Source organism: Megalobrama amblycephala, linkage group LG22, assembly GCF_018812025.1.
Source record: "Megalobrama amblycephala isolate DHTTF-2021 linkage group LG22, ASM1881202v1, whole genome shotgun sequence".
Taxonomy (NCBI): Eukaryota; Metazoa; Chordata; class Actinopteri; order Cypriniformes; family Xenocyprididae; genus Megalobrama; species Megalobrama amblycephala.
This window is the reverse complement of record NC_063065.1, coordinates 25711676-25733312: the sequence shown is the minus strand read 5'-3', so window position 1 is coordinate 25733312 and position 21637 is coordinate 25711676. Positions and strand designations below refer to the sequence as shown.

Genomic DNA, 21637 nt, shown 5'->3' with positions numbered 1-21637 from the left:
TTGTGCAGTATAGTCTGCTTCTTTAATTACAACTATTTTTGCAATTGACAGCAAAGCTTTTTTTGCTGTATATATTCCATTCACAATTTCATTAAAAGTTTTTTTTTTCATGCTGCTAAGAAGACCAACAGCTATGCATACTACAAAGTTTTCTTATTTAATTACGGACTTGAGACTGATATAGTCTTCAACAAGCAAGCCCAGCATAACACTATATTGAGATACAGAGAGCCTCAGCTAGCTAAGGTGAGAAATAAATGCAAATGTAGCGCATTACTTTCCATAAAAAAGTAACTAATTGTTATTTTTTGGGGGGAGTAACAACATATTGTAACACATAACTTTTAAAATAACTCTCCCAACACTATGTGTGTTTGTGTTTACTGAGCATCTTTTTTATACCTTTTTGGAGGCACTCTTAGATATAACATCATAGCGCTCCCGAAACAGCTGGTACCGTTCATCCAGAGGGGCTGCGTCTACATCTGTACACATGGCATCACTCTCTCTATACAGAGGGTAATGCTAGGAAACATCAATACCATTATTACAGTGAAGAAAATAATACTGCAATTTCTAAAGAAATGCATTCATTAGAAATACCATAAAATATTACACCTTACTACAACTACATGTGAACAATAAAATGATTTTAGTTATCATGATATATACAGAAAAACACACAATCTCACCTGTAGTAGAATAGGTGCTGTTGGGGCAAAATTCTCTGTGTGCTTGCACTGGCCATCATGCTGTGCACCCTAACAGAGTACAAAGAGTTAAATGTACACAACAACAACCACAATAGAATCAGTCAAAATGTGCATCACAAAAATAAACTTTAAAGAAAGAAAGATATTTGAATTAGAAGAAAAAAACAGCACTAATATAATAATAATAATAAATATAGCCATATGCAGCAATCATTGGGGTCCACAATTGAAATGTATCTTTTTTTTTTTTTAAATATGAAGTCGTATTCACAAAAAAAATTGTAAGGCTAAAAGTTAATCCTAACGTGGAAATTTAAGAGCAACTCTTAATAATTAGGGGTGTGTCGCTCTTAATTTTAGGACTTGTACATTTTTCTTTAAATAGTAATTCACAAAGCAATTTAAAGCTGAAAGTAGCTCCTAAACCTAGTACAGCTTCAGTCCTCACAAGTACTTCTGAATCCCTAAGAGAAACTCAAAAATGATCCAAAGCATGGCTGCTGTTGTCAATCCGTGTCACAACCAAGTAAATATAGTGGAATATTACAATGACATTGACCTTTTAAAAAGGTCATCACAAGGTTATCACAAAGGTATTTTAAGTGTAGTTTGCCTTTCTTGGTCTTTATCTTTGGTGGTTCTGTATTATCCATCATTGCTATATGCGTTCAGTATGTTTGAAATGTGGTTTAAATTTTAAACATATCCACTAATTCGTTTAATTGATTGAGGAAAACTGAACACAATTAGCCATAGGAGCGTGGTCATAAAAAGTTTGTATTTATAGTTTGTATTCAGGGTTTGTATTTCTATAATATATGTGTGGCCTTCTAACCTTTTAACCTTATTTGTGTGGACTGTTGTATTTAAACTCTAATGAGCTAAGTTTTGTAAAACTGAAACTATAGTCAAGTAATCACTTTAATAATTATATCATCATCTCTAAAGGATGCACAGCTTCTGATAATAGTGCTTCTGGTGTACAAAAACAAGCAGATGTTGATTGGTACACTATGCTTACATGCTGTTTTAGCCTGCAAAATTAATTTTAATCACATAACACTTGTACAAATTACAATATGGTAATACTGCAGTACAAAAATACATCACAGAACAAATTTTCATTACTCTAAACATGTCAAAGTAAATAAATCAAATTGGGCTGCAGGTGCTTCAGAGTTGTATCTGGTTATATGAGAATGTGCTGTATTACATATAAACCTTTAGTTCCTCACATAAGTGTTTATTACTCAAACCACACTTTATAAAGAAACTGATACAACATACATAACAGTTAGTTCTAGTACTCAAATCTGATTGGCTGAGGCCCCGTTTACACTAGTGCGTTTTTGTTTTAAAACGGCGTTTTAAAGTGAAAATGTTCCTCGTCTACACTGGTGTTTCCACAGCATTTCAGAAACGATCTCCGTCTACACTAAAGCATGTAGGCAGCTGCAGTATTAAAAAAATGCTGAGTTTAACTACACAATGGCTGCTAAAAATTACAACCAAGCGAGCAAATACTGCTGTTCAGTCTCCATGTTATTGTTTACATGGTCGACAAGGATACATAGAGCAAACGTGGGCAGTCATGCCATCATTTTCAAAAGTCTCCATTTTGGTCCGTTTATACTGAGGCCCCACTAGAGCGTTTTTCGTTTTAAAATGCTTAAGTTTTGCTACAGTTATGTCTGTTGTTTACACTATGCCGGTGTTTTCGAACCTCGAAAACGTCTCGGGTTACGTTTGTAACCCTGGTTCCCTGAATAAGGGAACGAGACGCTGCGTAGTCGCTTTGGGAACGCCTCTGCGTGATTACGTCTTGAAGCACTTGTGTAATCGAACCAATAGTGTAACGGGACGTCACGGACCAGGAAACTATAAAGCACCCCTGAGAACAAAGAACGCTAGCTTCTGATACGGATGAAGCAAGCGCTCACAGGCGTGCAGGGAGTATGGCTAAGCTACGCAGCGTCTCGTTCCCTTATTCAGGGAACCAGGGTTACAAACGTAACCCGAGACGTTCCCTTTCATGGGAACATCGACGCTGCGTAGTCGCTTTGGGAACGCTATCCCAACTAGGCCATAAGACCAAATGACTGTCTGAATCACCTTTCAGGATGATAGTACTGAGGACCCTGGAGTGGAGCCCAAGTCAAGGTTGTAGAACCTAACGAAAGTATGATGAGATGACCACCCAGCAGCATCACAGATATCATTGAGGGGAACCCCCGAAATCAGAGCCTTTGAGGCAGCCATACCCCTGGTAGAATGTGCCCGGACGGCCAAAGGTGAGGGCTGTCCGGAGGACTTATAAGCAAGAGAGATGGCCTCGACCACCCACTTGCTCATTCTCTGCTTAGACGCGGGAGCTCCCTTGTTAGGGGACCCGTAACATATAAACAGTTGTTCTGTTTTTCGCCACAGGGCAGCTCTGTGGACGTAGGTGTCTAAAGCCCTCACTGGGCAGAGCAGATTTAGTTTTTCCTGATCCTCATTTGTGAAAGGTGGAGGACAGAAGGCCTGCAGTACAATAGGCCCTGGGACATGAGTAGGGACCTTGGGTATGTACCCAGGTCTAGGATGCAAGAAAGCTTTGACCATTCCCGGCGCAAAGTCCAAGCATGAAGGAGCAACTGAAAGTGCCTGAAGATCCCCAATTCTTTTAAGAGATGTAATAGCCAGCAAAAATACGGTTTTTAGCGTGAGGAATTTCTCATGTACTTCCTCCAAAGGTTCAAAGGGAGCCGCAGACAGCCCTTCGAGTACAATAGCTAAGTCCCAGGATGGAGTTTTTGTACGTACAACCGGCCTCAGCCTCTGGGTGCCACGGAGAAAACGTATGACTAGTGGGTTTCTTCCCACAGAAACACCCTCCAAAGGAGCGTGATAAGTGGAGATTGCTGCTATATAGACCTTTAATGTAGGAGGAGTTAGGCCATCCGAGAATTTTTCTTGGAGAAATTGCAGTACGTGACTGATAGAGGAGTGGAACGGGTCCACTTGAGACTGGCTACACCAAGTAGCGAACAGCTTCCACTTGTATGCATATAGTTTTCTCGTGGACGGAGCTCTGGAGTGGAGTATGGTCTCCACAACCTCAGTTGGGAAACCAGATTCTATGAGCTCGGCCCCCTCAGAGGCCAAGCCCACAGTTTCCATAACTCCGGACGGGGATGAATTATTGTGCCGCCCGCTTGAGACAGAAGGTCCTGCCTGATTGGAATCTCCATGGGGGAGCCGTCTAGAAGGGACACCAAGTCCGTGAACCATACTCGGGTTGGCCAGAACGGGGCTACCAATATGAGACGGGCCCCATCCCGCCGAACCCTTTCCAGAACTCCGGGGAGCAGAGCAATCGGGGGAAGGCGTACAGACGCAGCCTCGGCCACGTCTGTACCATGGCATCCAACCCCAGAGGGGATGGATGAGTTAGTGAGTACCACAGCGGGCAGTGAGACGTCTCTTTCGAGGCAAATAAGTCGACTTCTGCGCGACCGAATTCCTTCCATATCAACTCCACCGCCTCGGGGTGGAGTCTCCATTCCCCGGGCCTCGGCCCCTGCCTCGACAGGATGTCTGCCCCCACATTTGACGCCCCGGGATGTAAGCTGCTCTCAGGGAGAGGAGCTTCCCCTGGGACCACAGGAGGATCCAAAGGACTAGTTTGTACAACTGACGAGACCTCAGACCCCCCTGATGGTTAATATATGAGACCACCGACATGTTGTCTGTACGGACCAGCACGTGGTGGCCCCTCAGGTCTGGGAGGAAGTACTTGAGTGCTCGAAATACTGCCATCATTTCCAGCCGATTTATGTGCCAAGAACGATGATGGTCCTCCCAAAGACCCTGAGCCGAGCGACCACTCATGATCGCCCCCCAGCCTGTGAGAGATGCGTCCGTCGTTAGCATTACGCGACGACAAGGAGCTCCCAACACAGGACCCTGGGACAGGAACTAGGGCTTCCTCCACATGGATAAAGCACGAAGGCATCGCCGCGTGACTTTGATCATGCGGAGAGGATTTCCCCTCGGAGAAAACCCCCTGGTCCTGAGCCACCACTGTAAGGGTCTCATGTGCAGCAGGCCAAAAGGTATCACGTTGGACGCTGCTGCCATCAGACCCAACAGTCTCTGAAACTGTTTTACAGTGAGTGACTGGCCTAATTTCACCCCTTTCACGGTTGAGAGAATGGAATTCACCCGAGCAGGAGACAGACGTGCCTGCATCGTAGTAGAATCCCAAACTACCCCTAGATAGTTGGTAGTCTGAGCTGGTAGAAGCACACTCTTCTTGGCATTGAGTCTCAACCCTAACCTTCTCATGTGTGACAGAACTACATCTCGATGTAGAACTGCCTGTTGCTCTGATTGAGCTAAAATCAACCAATCGTCTATATAATTCAGTATGCGGATGCCCTGGAGTCTCAGAGGAGCCAGGGCTGCATCCACGCACTTCGTGAAGGTGCGGGGTGAAAGGGATAGGCCAAAAGGAAGAACCTTGTATTGGTAAGCTTCGCCCCCGAAAGCAAACCTGAGGTACTTCCAATGTGAAGGATGGATTGACACATGAAAGTAAGCGTCTTTCAGATCTATTGTCACAAACCAGTCCTCGGACCTGATCTGAGTGGTGATCTGTTTGAGTGTTAGCATCTTGAACTTGAGTTTTTGTACTGAACGATTTAACATACGTAAATCTATTATGGGACGCAACCCTCCATCCTTCTTCGGAACAATGAAGTAACGGCTGTAAAACCCTGACTGTTTGCTGGGAGGAGGAACCCTTTCTATAGCTCCTTTTTGCAAAAGTGTCATAACTTCTTGTTCCATAACCAGAGACTGCTGGGGGCCCACCACTGTAGGGAGGACCCCATTGAACCGGGGCGGGCGAAACCCGAATTGTATTTTGTAACCCTTTTCTATCATACGCAGTACCCATTGAGAAATGTTGGGAAGACGTTTCCATTCCTCCAGAAATTTCACTAAGGGAACCAGTCTCTCGAGACTGGCCTCTGGTGTTTTTTGAGCACTTGGCTCGGCGCCCTGAAGCGGCGTACCGGCAGGGAGCAGCCGACCCCCCCTCAGAGGGTCGGTGGGGACCGCTGCGCCCTGAAGCACACGAGGTGGCAGGGTTGGCAGAACGGCCCCTTGAGGGTGCCGGAGGGGAGTTAATTTTATAGATTTTAATACAGGACCCCCTCCGGAGGGGCTACCCTCGGAAGTCCTGGGCCACTGGCGTCAGGACTTCTTCGAAGCCTTCCTGGCGATAATAACAGTCCTCAGATCTGTTCTACCCCGGGAAGGCTTCGACTGTGTTGCCCGACCTGGTCCCCAAGCTCTTTGCGGGGGAGCACGGGCAGCAACACTCTGTTTTTGTTGCACTCTCTGCGCGGATGAGGAGCTGCTAGACGCCCGAGGCTGCTCCCACTCAGCAGCCTCGGATGGGAGAGAGCGGCGAGGGAGGAACTTCTGGAAGGCCGCTGACTGCTTTTTTGCCTCCTGGAACCTCTCGACGACCGAAGTGACAGAGTCGCCGAAGAGGCCCAGGGGAGACAGCGGCGCATCCAATAAGACGCTCTTATCTCTTTCTCTTATGTCTGATAGATTTTGCCATAAATGCCTCTCCGTTGCCACCAGGGCTGCCATAGAGCGACCGATTGTTTTTGCCGTCTCCTTGGTGGCATAGATCAGTGATAGATAGATCAGTGGCTTTACGAAGTTCCTGAATTACTTCAAAGCTAGCCTCACCGCTCTCATCGATCTCCCCCAGCAGGTCAGCCTGATATGCTTGGAGAACAGACATTGTGTGTAAACACGCTGCGGCCTGACCTGCTGAGGCATATGCTTTGCCCACCAGAGCTGATGTTGTTCTTAGCGGTCTGGTGGGCAGCGTCGGGGATTTTAGGGACGACGCGGACTCGGGCGAGAGATAGCTCGCGAGTGTCTCTTCGACCCGAGGCATCGTCCCATAGCCATGTTGTTTAAGCCCCAATATATTGGAATATATCGATGTTTGAGGGTTATATACACGATATTGTGCTGGCTTTTTCCACGACATCGTCACCTCGGTGTGGAGGTCGGGAAAGAATGGTAATCCCCGACGCTGAGGCTGTGACCGGCAGGGAGAAAGCGCTCATCCAGTTTGCTTTTGTGACGCGCCTCGCTTTTTTCTGCTGGCCATTCGATATTAAGTTTTGCCACTGCCCTAGTCACAACCTCCAGCAGCTCCTCATACGCTGGAGATGAGGATGGCGAGTCCTCCTCTCCAGCTTCAACGCTCACCACATCCAACTCCTCAGAGCTAGACAGGTGAAGCGCTGGTGCCTCTCCTCTGGGGAAGAAACCGCAGCGCGTGCTTCCGCAACCAAAGGAGAGACACTGGGTCTGGCGGGTGAGGGCCGAGATAGGGCTGGGCCCGTCTCTAACCCCTCCACCAGATCCATCTGTGAACCCCAGGAATGAAGCCGCCGCTGTGCCTCAGCAGCAGCGGGACCCGATCCCTGGGGAACACTCGTATATTTTTATGAAAGTCTACCTCAAATTATAGGAAGTATACGCTATTTGGTATCTGTGTGATGGACGAGCCTTTCAGAGAAATTCCTTTGTCCATGGGAAAGACGCGTTCGGCGCATGCATATGTGCACCGCCCGTTGTCATAAGAAGCCCGTTGTCATTGCCTGTTGACCATCGATGCAGGGCAACAAATGTGTCAAGTAGTGTTGCTTTCATCAACGAAAATTATGACTAAATATCATTGTCAACGAACCTTTATCACGTGACGAAAACGAGACAAGACGCAACGTAAATTCTGGTAATGTGACAATGACAATAATTAAATGTATAATGCAATATTGTTGACGAATAAAAACGAGACTAAATGTGGTTTACAAAATAAAAACTATGCTAAAATATCCCTTCATTTTCATTAACCAAAATGAGACAAGACGAAATGTTATAACGTTATTTTAGTCGCGTTAGTATTATTATTTTCCATTATTTCTGTTTCCTGTGTCTCACTTCAGGGGCTGCATCAGGTCGCACTGCGCAGACGCAGTCGACGTCACTTCCTCTGACATAGAGAAAGGGACCGATATGTAGGTAAATATGTAGATTATGCTCATAACTTAATGAAAAATGCACAGATCATAGAAAATGCACATCATTATTTAAAGCAGATTCTTACAATTAAAATTAATCCAAAATCAACATAATATATTGCATTGATCACAAGATATTACTCATGCAATGATTTAACATACTTGGCTAAAAACATGTCTCTCATCTTTCCTCGATGCATTGTGTATCCAATGTTCCCGGACCCATCCGTGTTCGTTTTCCAACGTGGAATAACACAAAATAGGTATCATCTTAAATCTTAGAAACTCAGCTTTTTAACTAAATCTAACCATTTTGAAAAACTCCTAATGAGTGCTGAGAAGAAGTGCCTCTAAACCGGAGTTTACCGCCCGTAGGCGCCATCTAGCTGCAAAAAAATGAATAACATTTTATCACCATAAAATTTGAAAAAGATGCAGCTCACATGTTGTAGAGCATCACCAAAAAAGAATTTCTCTGATCTTATTGCCTTCCTGAGTTATTCCATGTCAAATAAAAAAAATGAAAAATTATAAAATGAAATATATATATATATATATTAGTCTTTTATTAGCAGTTTTTCAGCATGAAAATGTCCAAATGTAATGTAATTTATATTTTCTAAAACATTTAAAAATGTTCTTTCAAATGATACCTATCTTTTGACTCTCCTTGCTACAGTTTTGGAGTTATGAGTCTTTACTTTTGTGTTTGTCGCTCAAGGAAAAAAAAAAAACTCTAAAAAAGCCTTCGGGTCTAAAAGGGATAAGAGACATCAAGGCATTATAAGGTATTATCTATATAATGCAGGAAACAATATAATAAGATAACCTTGTTTAAAATGGGTTTAGTTTCGTCTATACTACTAGGTACTATACTATATTGACTGGGTTGCATTATAAAAAGAGACTAAAATAAAATTTTCATTGACTAAAATTAGACTAAATGTCATCAGTTTTTGTCAACTAAAACTAGACTAAAATAGTCATGGATAAATCTGACTAAAATAAGACTAAAATGCTTAGACTTTTAGTTGACTGAAACTTGACTAGACTAAAAAGAGTATGAACGTGACTAAAACTAATAAAAACTAAAATGACAGCTTGACACAAAGACTAGACTAAAACTAAAATTAAAACAGGCCTCCAAAAACAACACTAGTGTCAAGTGAGCTGTAAACGTCAGCCAGGCCAGAGCCAATGTGAGATTTACATAAGAAGTTCAAGAGGTTAAAAGCTTTCTTAAAATTTAATGTTGGTTTGATAATCTGATCCTGTGTAGACGCTACACAATAACAAAAAAATATGCCAAAATGCCTGTTTTGTTGTGTATCCTCATAAGAGCAGGATTAAATGAGTTAGATAACATCTTAAATGAACTTAAAGAGTTCATGATCAGATCTGCGTCATGTTTGGCAGCGGAAGGTCTTAAAGTCACAGCAGCCTAATAAACAGTTGCTGTGATGTCTGTCATTAATGTTAATCAAAGAACAAAGGTAACAGAGAAAATTGTAGCTGTAAGGATTAATATATGTTTCATTTATAAGTTATACAGTGAAGACTGTAAAGTGTTTAATAACTTTAATCAAATTTTGTATATCTCCTACCTGTTAGACAGGAAAGCCACAGAATTTATTATAATGGGTTTATGTGAAGATTGTTTAAGGTCACTTAAATTAAAAATTTTTTTTTTTTTTTTTAAAGCCTACAAAATGTTGAAATTGATGGCTTTCTGTTATACTTTAATGTTGAGTGACTAATAATGTTTTTAAAAAATCAACTTCATAGAGACATCAGTAGCAGTATAGTATCAGTGATACTGGCCTTCTTTCATAAAAAAGATGAGCGCAATGAAAAAAAGCAAGGCAAAACGCAGACGAACAGACCTTTCACACTGCGCACAAAATGACTGATCACCTTCTGCTAATTCACACCAACAAAAATGGATTGTTGGTCATTGGCGTCGACCAACAGTACATTTTCTTTATGTATGTATCTCATATATGGCTTTAACACCGTTCACTGCATAATATACAGAGTTAAATTAAGATAAATAAAATTTGGTACTACATCAGAAACACAAACTATAGCAACTATAATGCTTACAAGAATAGAAGAATCTTAAAATATAATTAAAGGTATAATTAGCAACAAGCTTTGTGTGATTATTAATGTCTTTGCTCAAAACCCACTTTAAACCATCAAGTGCTTTTAATAACTTCAGATTGTGATCTAAAGTGGATTTTAATTTGATAATAGGCATACTTATGTTTTAATGGTTTGAACGCTACACCTGCTTTATCATGATTTGTCTGCATAAAGAACATGATACCAGTGATAACAAGAACTCAGCATCAACTCTCTACTCTGGGATACTCTTCTTCTGTGTTTGTTTACACTAGTTTTCGAAACAGCACCACCACTCTTGCCCTTCTGTGCAACAGCAGCTGCTCCAGGCATGTGATGGCACAAATCTAATTGGATGGCCTGTTTCATTGTAGAGTGATGGGGGAAAAAAATAGACACAAAGGTCGAAAAAAAACCTTGCTTTTTCACGCACACGAATGTTCGCGGCCAGTGTGAATAGCCCAGGGGTGCCCAAACTCAGTCCTGGAGGGCCACTGTCCAGCAGAGTTTAGCTCCAACCCTAATTAAACACACCTGAACCAGCTAATGAAGGTCTAACTAGGTTTTTTGATTTGATTTATTTAACAAAATTTAAAACATAATACAAAAAAATCCCAAAACAGACTAGTTCATACACATTTCAAAATGTTTGAGGATAAAATACACAAAAAAATCCTTAGGCTTATTTCCATTGTGGTCCTCGATATCTTAAAAAAAAAAAAAATGGACGAACAAATCATTTATCAACTTCAAATTCAAACATCAATGATAAAACAACCATTTTTTTTTACTTCCTTTTTAAAAAAATACTCTCATCTTGTATCTCTTGGATACATCTAGGTAATTTATTCCAAGCAACAGAACTAGTAAATAGAAAATAATTTTTTTCCCATTTCACTCTTAAACCTACAAGGATATATATCATTTTTACTCGCCCTTGTAGAATGACAGTGAACCTCTCTTACAAATACATAATATTTTAAAAGATACTTTGGAACCATTTTCTTTAATATCTTAAACACCATTACTAGTTTTAAAAAAATTATCCTTTTTTCTACTTTTAAAAAACTAATTTTCCTATAATGTTCTTCTAGGAAATGCATCTGTGGGTGTACTTTCAAAATAATCCTACACAACTTATTTTGAGCAGTCTGCAATTTATTTTTTAATTTCTTTGAAATACCGCTATACCAAAAAATTGCAGCATAATCAAAGTGTGTCTGCACTAGTGCACAAGCCAACAGTTTCCATATCTAAAAAACCTGCCTGTCTTGCTAAAAATCTTTTCTCCTGTCAGATTACAATCCAAAACACAACCCAAGTATTTTACTTCTCGTTTAGATGTAATAATTTGATCTCCAACCGTTACCTCAAATCTAAAACATTTTTTCAATTTAACAGCTGAGCCAAATAATATAGCTTCAGTTTTCCCCAAATGTAAAGACAGTTTGTTATGGCAAAACCACTTAGAGACCCCTTCAATCTCTCTACTTAATTCATATTCAATAACATCCTTCCTCTCGTGAGAGACAATTAATGCTGCATCGTCTGCATATAATAAAAGCTTATTTGAACAAGCCAAATTTAAATCATTAATATATAATAAAAAAAGTAAAGGACCTAATACACTCCCTTGTGGAACCCCATATGAAATATTCAAACAATCCGAAAACACCCCATTTAAATCTACTATATGACACCTTTTTTCAAGGTAAGATTTAATCCATTTGCAGGCCATATTACTAAAACCCATCGCTTTAACTTTTAAGTGCAAAATACTGTGATCAATGGTATCAAAAGCGTTTTGCAGATCTAACAGTAGCATCCCACTTAACTTCCCTTTATCCATTTATTTCCTTATATAATCTGTTAAAAATAAAATTGTTGTTTCAATGGAGTGTTTTTTTCTAAAACCAGATTGAAACTCATACAATATATTGTGTTTAAGAAGATAGTCTTCAATCATTTGGCGCATTCATTTTCTAGGTATACTAGAAACTTACATGCAGGTGTTTTGGAGCTGGTTGCAGCAAAACTCTGCAGGACAGTGGCCCTCCAGGACCGAGTCTGGACACCCCTGGAATAGCCCCTTAGGGATCAATTGTTTCGATTCTAGAGAGTCATCGCGCCAAATTTTCGCGTTCAGTGTGAAAGGGCCTAAAAAGGTTAATTCACCCAAAAATGAAAATTCTGTCATTAATTACTCACCCTCATGTCATTTCACACCCGTAAGACTTTCGTTTATCTTCAGAATACAAATTAAGATATTTTTTGATAAAATCTGATGCTCAGTGAGGCCTGCATCGACAGCAAGTTAATTTACACTTTCAAACACCCAAAAAGGTACTAAAACATATTCTAAAAAGTTCATGTGACTACAGTGGTTCAACCTTAATGTTATGAAGCGTCGAAAATACTTTGTGTCCAGTTACACAGGAGTTGTATAAATACAATAAAATAAAACCAAACAAAATAAAATAGAAAAACACAGATTAAAATTACACAAAATGTTTTAAATTTACATATGATCAAAATTCAAAACTGTTTTCTGGAAGGATCTTATCAATATCTTATCAAGATCTAATCTTATGGAAGTCCTTAAGAGATCTTACTAATTAAAATCATTGTCTACTTGCACTAAAAGCAGAGCAGTTCAATAAGAAGATTAAGATTAGTGGAATGAGTGGTCCAGTAGAACAGTGGTTTTCGATCTTGATCCTGGGGACCCACCACTCTGCATATTTTGTATGTCTATCTTATCTGGCACACTTAGGGTGCGTCTCAATCATCTCGAGCTTGTGAATAAGTATATTGTGTACAGGAATAAGGCCAGTGGTAGGAACCCTCACTAAACATTGGGACAGAGATTACTCAAATTCCAACGACATGTACATCATCAACGTAAAACGTAGTAGAAAATCACCACTGGTATTAATCAACAACAGGCAGAAACTATATCTTTTTGATATTACTTTTTAAAGCTGTTTAAACACACTGGTCTGTTAAACATCCTTAAATTTCAGCCAAATATTACTTATAAATGTTAACTAGATGTGTGTATTCCCTACCCGTCAAGCAATGTGCCCAAACGTTCCAGTGCACTGGATTCTGCAATTAAGACAGCTCTTAACACTCTGGAGTCGGTGTTCATGCCAGCAATACCACCTTTCTTTTATTCTTATCAGTGTGATAAAATACTCCATTAATTTTTTACATACAATTGAGAGTTATACACCATTCTTCTTTTATTCCCCTTTGTGTACACTCAGAGTAAAAACTAAATGTTGTGCTTTTTGCAAAATAAAGAAAACTAACATGATGCGCGAGCCGCAGTCTCTCTCTGAATGAAGTCTAATCTGATAGTCTTCAGAAAATGAACTGTAACTTAGTAAATAGTAATCACACAAAAATGAGACATATGTGTAAAGAAATGTTGAAATGTCAGGTTTTAAATCATGTAAGTCAAATCAAAAACAAGTATTCTGTTTGTGTAATCTGTATGAAAAGAGAGATGTCAGATGTTCTTGAGTCAGCTCATTATCCACTTATTCGGCCACGGCCACGCATCCCGCGCTATTCTGAGGCAATACATGATTGTGAATTGTAAGTTTTTTTATTCTTAAGTTCTTTATTCTAATGGCAATATAGTGTCTGTGAATGTTAAACTGCAAAAAGACTGTTTAAATATGAATCCTGCAAGTTTTGTGTGTCTCAGTGTGAATTAATGGGGCAGATCGATGCACGGTTTCATTTACTACACACAACTTAAATTAAGTAAATTGCAATGGCTATTCCCAAACTATATTGCTATACCGAGATGAGTGAAATCGACTGAAATACGTAATAAATACTGAAATAAAATGTGTTAGCAATGTATTAAACTGCACATTAACATTTAGGCTCTATAATATAACAAATATAATATATAAAATGCCATAGAGGTAATATAAATGTATAGACGCTTGCATCACAGAAATACATTATATTTTAAAGTATATTCAAATAGAAAAATAGAAACATTTTAAATTGTAATAATATTTCACAGTATTGCTGTTTTTTTCTGTATTTTTGATCAAATAAAATCAGGCTTGATGAGCATGAGACTTCTTTCAAAAACATTATAAATGGTAATGTGTCCAATCTCTCAAGATGGCGCCGGTCTCTTCGTTTTTCCAACATATATTAACTCTTTTGATCTATGACAAGCAAGCGTTGCTCTTAATCCGAGACTCGGTGGAGTTACGGATTAGCCAAGATTTTAGTGAGCCAAACTCGTCTGCCCCTCCGTTCGGTACCGGGGTATCTACGCCGGTCGTTCTATGTTGTTCCGGAGAAGAAGTGACATCGCAAACGGGGGAAGCGTGGTGGCGTTGCCGTCAGATGGAAAATATACCTGCCGTCTTTGGGCAGAGCGTGGCGCCTTCCGTCTGCTCCCCGGCGTGGGACGTTCTTCGGTTGCTGCTGCCCCCGGGATCGTTGGATTCAACCTGTGGTGCCTGATGTTAGTTCACCACCCTCCCAGGTATTTTTGCCTCGTCTCCGTCAAGGCGGTGTAAACTTAGCTAATCTGCGTTCGCTGTGTTTAACGTCACAGATGACGCATGAACAGACTTCGGCTAAAATGGCCCTGATTGACTGAAGGTCGTGGTGAATAAAACTTTTATTTTAAACGATTTTATTACCACGCACCATTTGGATTGTTTATTTATAACGGAGACTTGGTTAAGAGTGAATGATCTCAGCCTTTTTACAGAGATGGTGCCACTTGACTGACTATTTTCGTGTGACTTTTTTGACTGTGCCACTTGACTGTGACTTTCTCCTCGTGCCACTGGTCGTGGTGGGGGCTTGGCCACTGTTTTACAACTTTGCCTGCAAACATATGAAATCTAATATATTTACTAGCTTTGAGGTACTGCTGATGCAAATTCAGGTACATACTCCCGTGATGTGTGTTGTGGTGTATCGGCCACCAAAAACCAACAACTTTATTGCAGAGTTTACTGAATTCCTTGGTTGGACTAATGTTGAAGTACGATAGAATTTTGATCTTGGGGGATTTTAATATTCACGTCTGTTGCCCAGCCGAGACATTGTCAAGAGACTTTTTTAATCTTATCGATTCATATAATCTTGTGCAGTATGTGAATAGTCCAACTCACATACATGGTCACACTTTGGATCTTGTTCTTTCGTATGGTCTGATTGTTTCTGACCTCGAAATTATTGACAATGGGTTTTCTGATCATAAGGCTGTTGTTTTTAATATTTCCCTTCTTTGCACTAAAGAAATTCCACATGTATTACCATCCAAATGTCGAAAACTGAATTCTAATATGGCTGACGACTTCTGTTCTGTTTAATGAAATGGTGGGATTGAATTTGGACAATGAGACCTCACATATGAATATGGGTGGGGATGAATTACTCACTTCCTTTACTTTGTCATGTATTTTAGACCAGATTGCTTCTCTTCAGACCAGATGTTTTAAAAGGAAATCCGAACCTTGGCTGAATAAGTCGATGCATGCTTTACGCCGCCTAGGTAGACAGGCAGAGCGGAAATCGAAGCGAGATAAACTTCAAGTGCCATTTGAAACTTTTAAAGGGCTGTTATTTGACAGAAATTAGTTAAGGCCGAAAGGACTAAGTACTTTTCTGATTTTATCCAGAAAAATCATGGTAATCCAAGAGTTTTATTTAATACGCTAAATACAGCAATAAATCCACCTGCGTCAGCTGGGCTTTAAGTCTCTGCACAATTATGCGATAAGTTCCGAACGTTTTTTATAGATAAAGTTGCTGATATTAGATCGTCCATTCAGTTGTTAGATTATGCTCAACCAGCTCTTATGTCTTCATGCAACAACTGTTTTCCATCAGTTTGAGCCAGTTTCTATGTCCGATTTGGCAGGGATTGTCAAACATATGAAACCTTCTACTTGTCCCCAAGACTGTATCCTGGCATGGTTCCTGAAACTAGTTTTTAAAGCAGTGGGTCCCAGTATTTTAAATTTAATAAATAATTGTTTGATGACAGGAGTGGTGCCAGCTAACTTTAAACATGCCATAGTGCAGCCAGTATTAAAGAGAATTGGTTTGGACCCCATAGACAATTTTAGACCTATTTCAAAATTGCCTTTTCTTTCTAAGGTCTTGGAGAAAATAGTTTTTACTCAACTACAATCATTTTTAGAAGAAAATTCAGTTTTTGATGTAATATATAACGATGTAGCGGTTATTAATCAATTTATGGGTGGAATATGAATATAATAATTCATAAGGTTTGAATTATTATGCACATATTGACCCAAGGGGGAATTAAACATATTGTGAATCAATTACAACGAATTATAATTAATTACATATATGATTAGTTCAGGTTCAATAATTATTTAGAGAAACTACCAGTTCGTCCAGCAAACCGTTGCTTCTCATAGAATATTATGAACGGAGTTATTCTCTGGCCATGAAAATAACTTGCTATTATAGCATCAAAGCATAAAGCGATCAAAAAAACGTTAAAGTGACTTGGTCTTCAGTTGAAAGAACAAACAGAACAATCGAGCATGAATTAAGTGTTTAATATATGCAGCTACGACTACAGAGATTATACGTCTAAAATATATACAGAAGTATACACATATATACACAAGAGTGAAAATGAAGAAAAGACAGGGAAAGAAAGATGATCAAAGAATGGCAAATTACACAGTTAACCCTCTGGAGTCTGAGGCTGATTTTGGGCCCTGGAGAAGTTTTGACATGCTCTGACATTTGTGCTTTTATCAGTTGGTTATAAACATATTAATGACAAAAGTGTCATTACACTGTATTCAGCACAAACTAGGCTACCATAATATGTGAGGAACATGTATGTACATGTTTGTGTTTTTAAAGGAATAATGTTTATGCGTGGTTATTGAAAAAACAAAAAAAAAAAGTAACAAACAATACCTCAAAATGCATACTAAATGTTTTTTCACAAGACTTTTGAGAATTGTATATTTTAGTGTAGAGTTTTTGCTTCAAAATGATGTGGAAATGATCCTCCCTACTCTGACACATAAAACATTGTATTGATTTTAAATTTCTAAGACACTTTTTGTTTAGCTAGGCCATATGCGAAGAGGTGTGACTCTTCATGAATAATGAAGTGATTTACACCTGGGGAGATTAAGACCCTGCCCCTAATGAGCCGCATAATGAGCCATTCAGTCAGGAATGTGACTGAGTCAACTAAGAAAATCCAAAGACAAGACATATCATTGTTTTTTTTCTTTTTTATTTAAAATAAAGTTAACAATATAATCCACATATAAACTAGGGTCAAAGGCACATTTTGTGTATACAGGCAAATAAAGGTAAGGTTTATAAAAAAAGCCCACTTTTACACCCTATACATAACCTGCTTGATCACATATAGATAATCTTTGCAGCCCAATGGTCAGTGAGAGGTGGTGAACAGAGAATCTGAACAGTCACACATCTGTGTGCCATTTCTGAAAACAGTTCCTTTTCAACTGAAGACACAAGTAAATGTCACATGCCTGGCATTTCCAAGGTGTGTCTTGCCTTTTACCAAGCTGTACTTTGCAAAGCATGCAGTTCCGACGACCAGCGGTGGCATTATTCCTTGCATCTGATGTCAGCTCTGCTGCTGGAACCGGTACATGGTCACTTTTGGTCCGTTTTGGAGCTGCTTTCTGTGACGACATACCAAAGAGCTCTGCAATCAGCTGTTCTATGAACTCTTTATGGGTCATGTTACCGTAAAGGTCTTTGTGTATGATGAAAGCGTTTGTGGCAGCAATGTCCAGGAAGTGTAGAAAGATCTTTCTGTACCACTTCATTGTTTTGTGTTGTGTTGTGTAGTATTGTATCAGCTGATCAGACAGGTCGACACCCCCATGTGTTGGTTGTATGCAGTCACAGGTGCAGGACATGGAATTGTCTTTGTCCTCCATGTTCCTTGTGATTTCACCCTCCTCTGCACAGTGTCTCCACTATAAGCAGCATGTATGGTAGAACAGACAGATACCTCTCGTGTGTCCATCCACTTGACAAATACAAGAGCTCCATCCCGAATCCACCTGATGGATCCTCTGGCAGATTTCTTGGAGAGTGAATTAGCTGCATTACGAGGGCAGTCATTCCTGTTGTCTCTGTATGTCCCACAGCCACCAAACTTCATGGCAAACAAGTCTCTCAGGAGCTTAGGACTTGTGTAGAAATTGTCCATGTACAGATGGTACCCAGAGCCTAAAACTTTACAGTCCAGAAGAGATGTCACCGCATCATATGATAGTCCATGGCCTGTGGGAAAGTTGTTCTTTCCTGTGTACACAGAAAAGTCCACAGTGTATCCATTTGATGAATCAGCAAGGACAAACAACTTGAAGCCCCACTTGGTTGGCTTGGCTTTCATGTATTGTCTCATTCCAGTGTTTGCTTTACATGCCACCATTCTTTCATCCACAGCCAAGTTCCGTTTAGGATGGTAGATTGCTTTACAAGCAAGGCGGATTGTGTCCATGAGAGGTTTGACCCTGAAAAGACTGTCATGATCAGCTGTTCCCCTCTTTCTGTCATTCTCCTTGTCTTCATCTGGGTGACTCATGTGCACGTTCCATGAAATTGTACGGTATCTGTCTCTTGACATGATTGTAGCAGGAAAAGGCACAGAGAAAAGACTGTCCTGTCGCCAGTAGTCACTGATGGAGCTCATCTTCACCATAGCCATGTAAAACAGCAGCCCAATGTAGCGGTACATCTCACCGATGCTGATATCTGTCCATTTATATCTACATCCCTTTGAAACTGCCCTGGCAGCCTGAGCATTGGTGTTCTGGCATAGAGTTGAAACTGCATCCTCAGAAAAAAACATTTTGAAGAGACTCTTAGGAGTGTGTTCATCAGCAGGACGCAGCTGTGGTCCAGGTTCCCGTGCAGGTAGGAATCTCAGAGTCTGTGGAACCATGTCAGTGTCATTATCTGTTTTCCATGACAGAGCTGAATGCCTGTTGCTTGTCTGAATGTTTTTCTTGGCCTTTTTTGCAAGGGGTTTTGGAGCACTCTCATTAGGGCTATAGCTGGAGAAAAAAAAAACAGTGAGATGGTTATTACACAAGGAGCTATACTATTTGCATCATCAATAACTAATACTAATATAATGTTTATTATTGTATATATTAACATTACCAAGCACTAATGCTAATATATTGTGCACGCATAAGAAAGAAAGCCATACAGACAGATATATACATACACTACCGTTCAAAAGTTTGGGATCACTAAGATTTTTAATGTTTTTAAAATACGTTTCGTCTGCTCACCAAGGGTACATTTATTTAATTAAAAATACAGTAAAAACAGGAATATTGTGAAATATTATTCCAATTTAAAATAACTGTGTACTATTTAAATATATTTCACAAAGTCATTTATTCTTGTGATGTCAAAGCTGAATATTCACCATCATTACTCCAGTCTTCAGTGTCACATGATCCTTCAGAAATCATTCTAATATGATGATTTGCAGCTCAAGAAACATTTCTGAACAATTGTAAACAATAAATGTCTCTTGAGTAGCAAATCCTCATATTAGAATGATTTCTGAAGGATCATGTGACACTGTAGACTAAATAGTACACAGTTATTTTAAATTGGAATAATATTTCACAATATTACTGTTTTTACTGTATTTTTAATTGAATAAATGTAGCCTTGGTGAGCAGATGAAACTTCTTTTAAAAACATGAAAAATCATACCGATTTCAAACTATTGAACGGTAGTGTACATAGGCCTACCATATAGTGGGTGAACATGTACTTACTCTTTCTCATTTCCGCCTGTGTTGCTGGGTGCCCTCTTAGTGGGAATTGCAGGTGAATGTGAGAGTGATGGATCCACATTCCTAAAAAAAACAAATTGTAAAAAAAAAAAAAAACCTGTTATTATTAGCATATAAGATACTACTCTCATACCATTAGCTATGCATAACGGACAGGAAAGTAACAGGTATACAAGCATGCTGTATATGTCTGTCAACTGGCCATTACCGGACAAAGTGTGCGAATGTGTAAACGTTACAGTCTGCTATATCAGTTAGCACATATAGTGGGTAAACGTGTACTTACTCTTTCTCATTATCGCCTGTGTTGCTGCGTGCCCTCTTAGTGAGAATTGCAGGTGAATGCGAGAGTGATGGATCCACATTTCTAAAACAAAACAAAAAAACTGTTATTATTAGCATATAAGATACTACTCTCATACCATTAGCTATGCATAACTGACAGGAAATTAACAGGTATACAAGCATGCTGTATATGTCTGTCAATTGGCCATTACCGGACAAAGTGTGCGAATGTGTAAACGTTACAGTCTGCTATATCAGTTAGCACATTTAGTGAATAGCAACACGTTCGCGCATTTCACAGCCAAGCATATTTTAGCACATTCACGTCTATCATAATATGCTATTCAACTGCATGCAGTTAATCGATCTAACGCGTGTATCCAACGTATCTATGCATATTAATAACAAGTCGAATATCAACAGAAAAGCATTCTATTTATAAGCATTTTTATGAGATAAAGTTATATAGATAGATGTAAATATAAGGCAAATATATATGTACGCTTATATAAAAAAACACGTCAAATAATTTAAGTATATCAACAGAAAAGCATTCTATTTATAAGCATTTTTATGAGATAAAGTTATATAGATAGGCCTAGATGTAAATATAAGGCAAATATATATGTACGCTTATATAGAAAAAACACGTAAAATAATTTAAGTAAAACTAAATCACTTACTCATCAGAAACTGTATCTTCAGCTGGATCAAGTCGCTCTTCAAAATACAGACGTTCATCGTCAGAGTCGTGTTCTTCTTCCGAGGAAAAAGTGAACTCTTCCTCACTGTCCAGGACCATCTGAAGAGCCTGCTCACCTGAGTAGCGTGCCATCTTCCAAACGCGCAGGAAAGCGAATGAATCTGATGAAACTTGATGCTTTTTAAGACGCTGTTAGGGGCGATTACAGTTTGCATAGATCGCCTCAGCTCATTATCTTATGAATAGAGCGCTCTGCGCGTGGGCGGGCACACATTAAAGATAATTAGGTAAGACAGGAGAAACAGTACCTCTCTTTACTTTTATACTGATTACATAAAGGGAGAATATTTTTTTTAGAATTTATTTGTTTCGTTTAAAAGTAGACACTTAAAGCTTTGCAAAGACATATCTCTCATGTCCATGTAGCATGTATAAGCCGTCTATTTTAGTTACTTTTAGTGACCTTTTAGAATGATGTTTGCAGAGACGGAGATGGCAGGACAGCACACCCTGTATATTTTATTTATTTTTAAAAAGCACAAAGTTTTATTTTGATTGTGAGTGTACACAAAAAAAAGAAGACATTCTATACTTTCAATTGATATATCACTTATGTCTCTATGATAAAAAGTATTTTATTTTAAAGAGTATTTTAAGTCTGTTTTGCTGCAATGTGAAAAAAAAACTGCAAAACGCGCCGGCGCGTTTTTAGACCTCAGAGTGTTAAACCTTTTTGAGAGAGCCAGCACAGAAATCAGTTTAGACAAATTTCAGATAAATGATAATACTTGCTTATTGGTTCAAGTCTGTGTGTAGCAGTTTCAATGCGCTTGGCTTGGTTGGTCCTTTCCGAGACGG

The 21637-nt window shown here is 39.4% G+C and overlaps 2 protein-coding genes across 4 annotated transcripts in view; both read right to left on the bottom strand.

Moving 5' to 3' along the window:
• The window catches only part of mppe1 (metallophosphoesterase 1), a 152009-nt gene that overhangs the window by 57459 nt on the left and 72913 nt on the right, over positions 1 to 21637 (bottom strand). For both annotated transcript variants that reach the window (XM_048175132.1, XM_048175134.1), the window contains exons 6-7: positions 693 to 761; positions 403 to 525 (exon numbers count right to left, since the gene is read on the bottom strand). In XM_048175132.1, coding sequence (XP_048031089.1) covers positions 403 to 525; positions 693 to 761 — 192 coding nt within the window. The remainder of the gene's footprint in view (positions 1 to 402; positions 526 to 692; positions 762 to 21637) is intronic.
• Positions 17206 to 21409, bottom strand: LOC125258236 (piggyBac transposable element-derived protein 4-like). 2 transcript variants are annotated; one of them, XM_048175130.1, is made up of 4 exons: positions 20760 to 21409; positions 20078 to 20158; positions 19774 to 19854; positions 17206 to 19029 (listed from the first exon to the last, which is right to left on the bottom strand). In XM_048175130.1, exons 1-4 carry the CDS (start codon positions 20909 to 20911, stop codon positions 17820 to 17822), a joined length of 1524 nt encoding a protein of 507 aa, XP_048031087.1. In that variant the 5' UTR covers positions 20912 to 21409; the 3' UTR covers positions 17206 to 17819. The 2 variants fall into 2 exon arrangements, with proteins under 2 accessions (XP_048031087.1, XP_048031088.1); XM_048175131.1 differs by lacking the exon at positions 19774 to 19854.

Coding starts and splice junctions, on each gene's coding strand:
- LOC125258236 (XM_048175130.1), bottom strand. CDS start 20,911: ATGGCACGCTACTCAGGTGAGCAGGCTCTTCAGATGGTCCTGGACAGT. Junction 19,855..20,077: donor ACAGGCGATAATGAGAAAGA/GTAAGTACACGT, acceptor TGTTTTTTTTAG/GAATGTGGATCCATCACTCT. Junction 19,030..19,773: donor ACAGGCGGAAATGAGAAAGA/GTAAGTACATGT, acceptor TTTTTTCTCCAG/CTATAGCCCTAATGAGAGTG.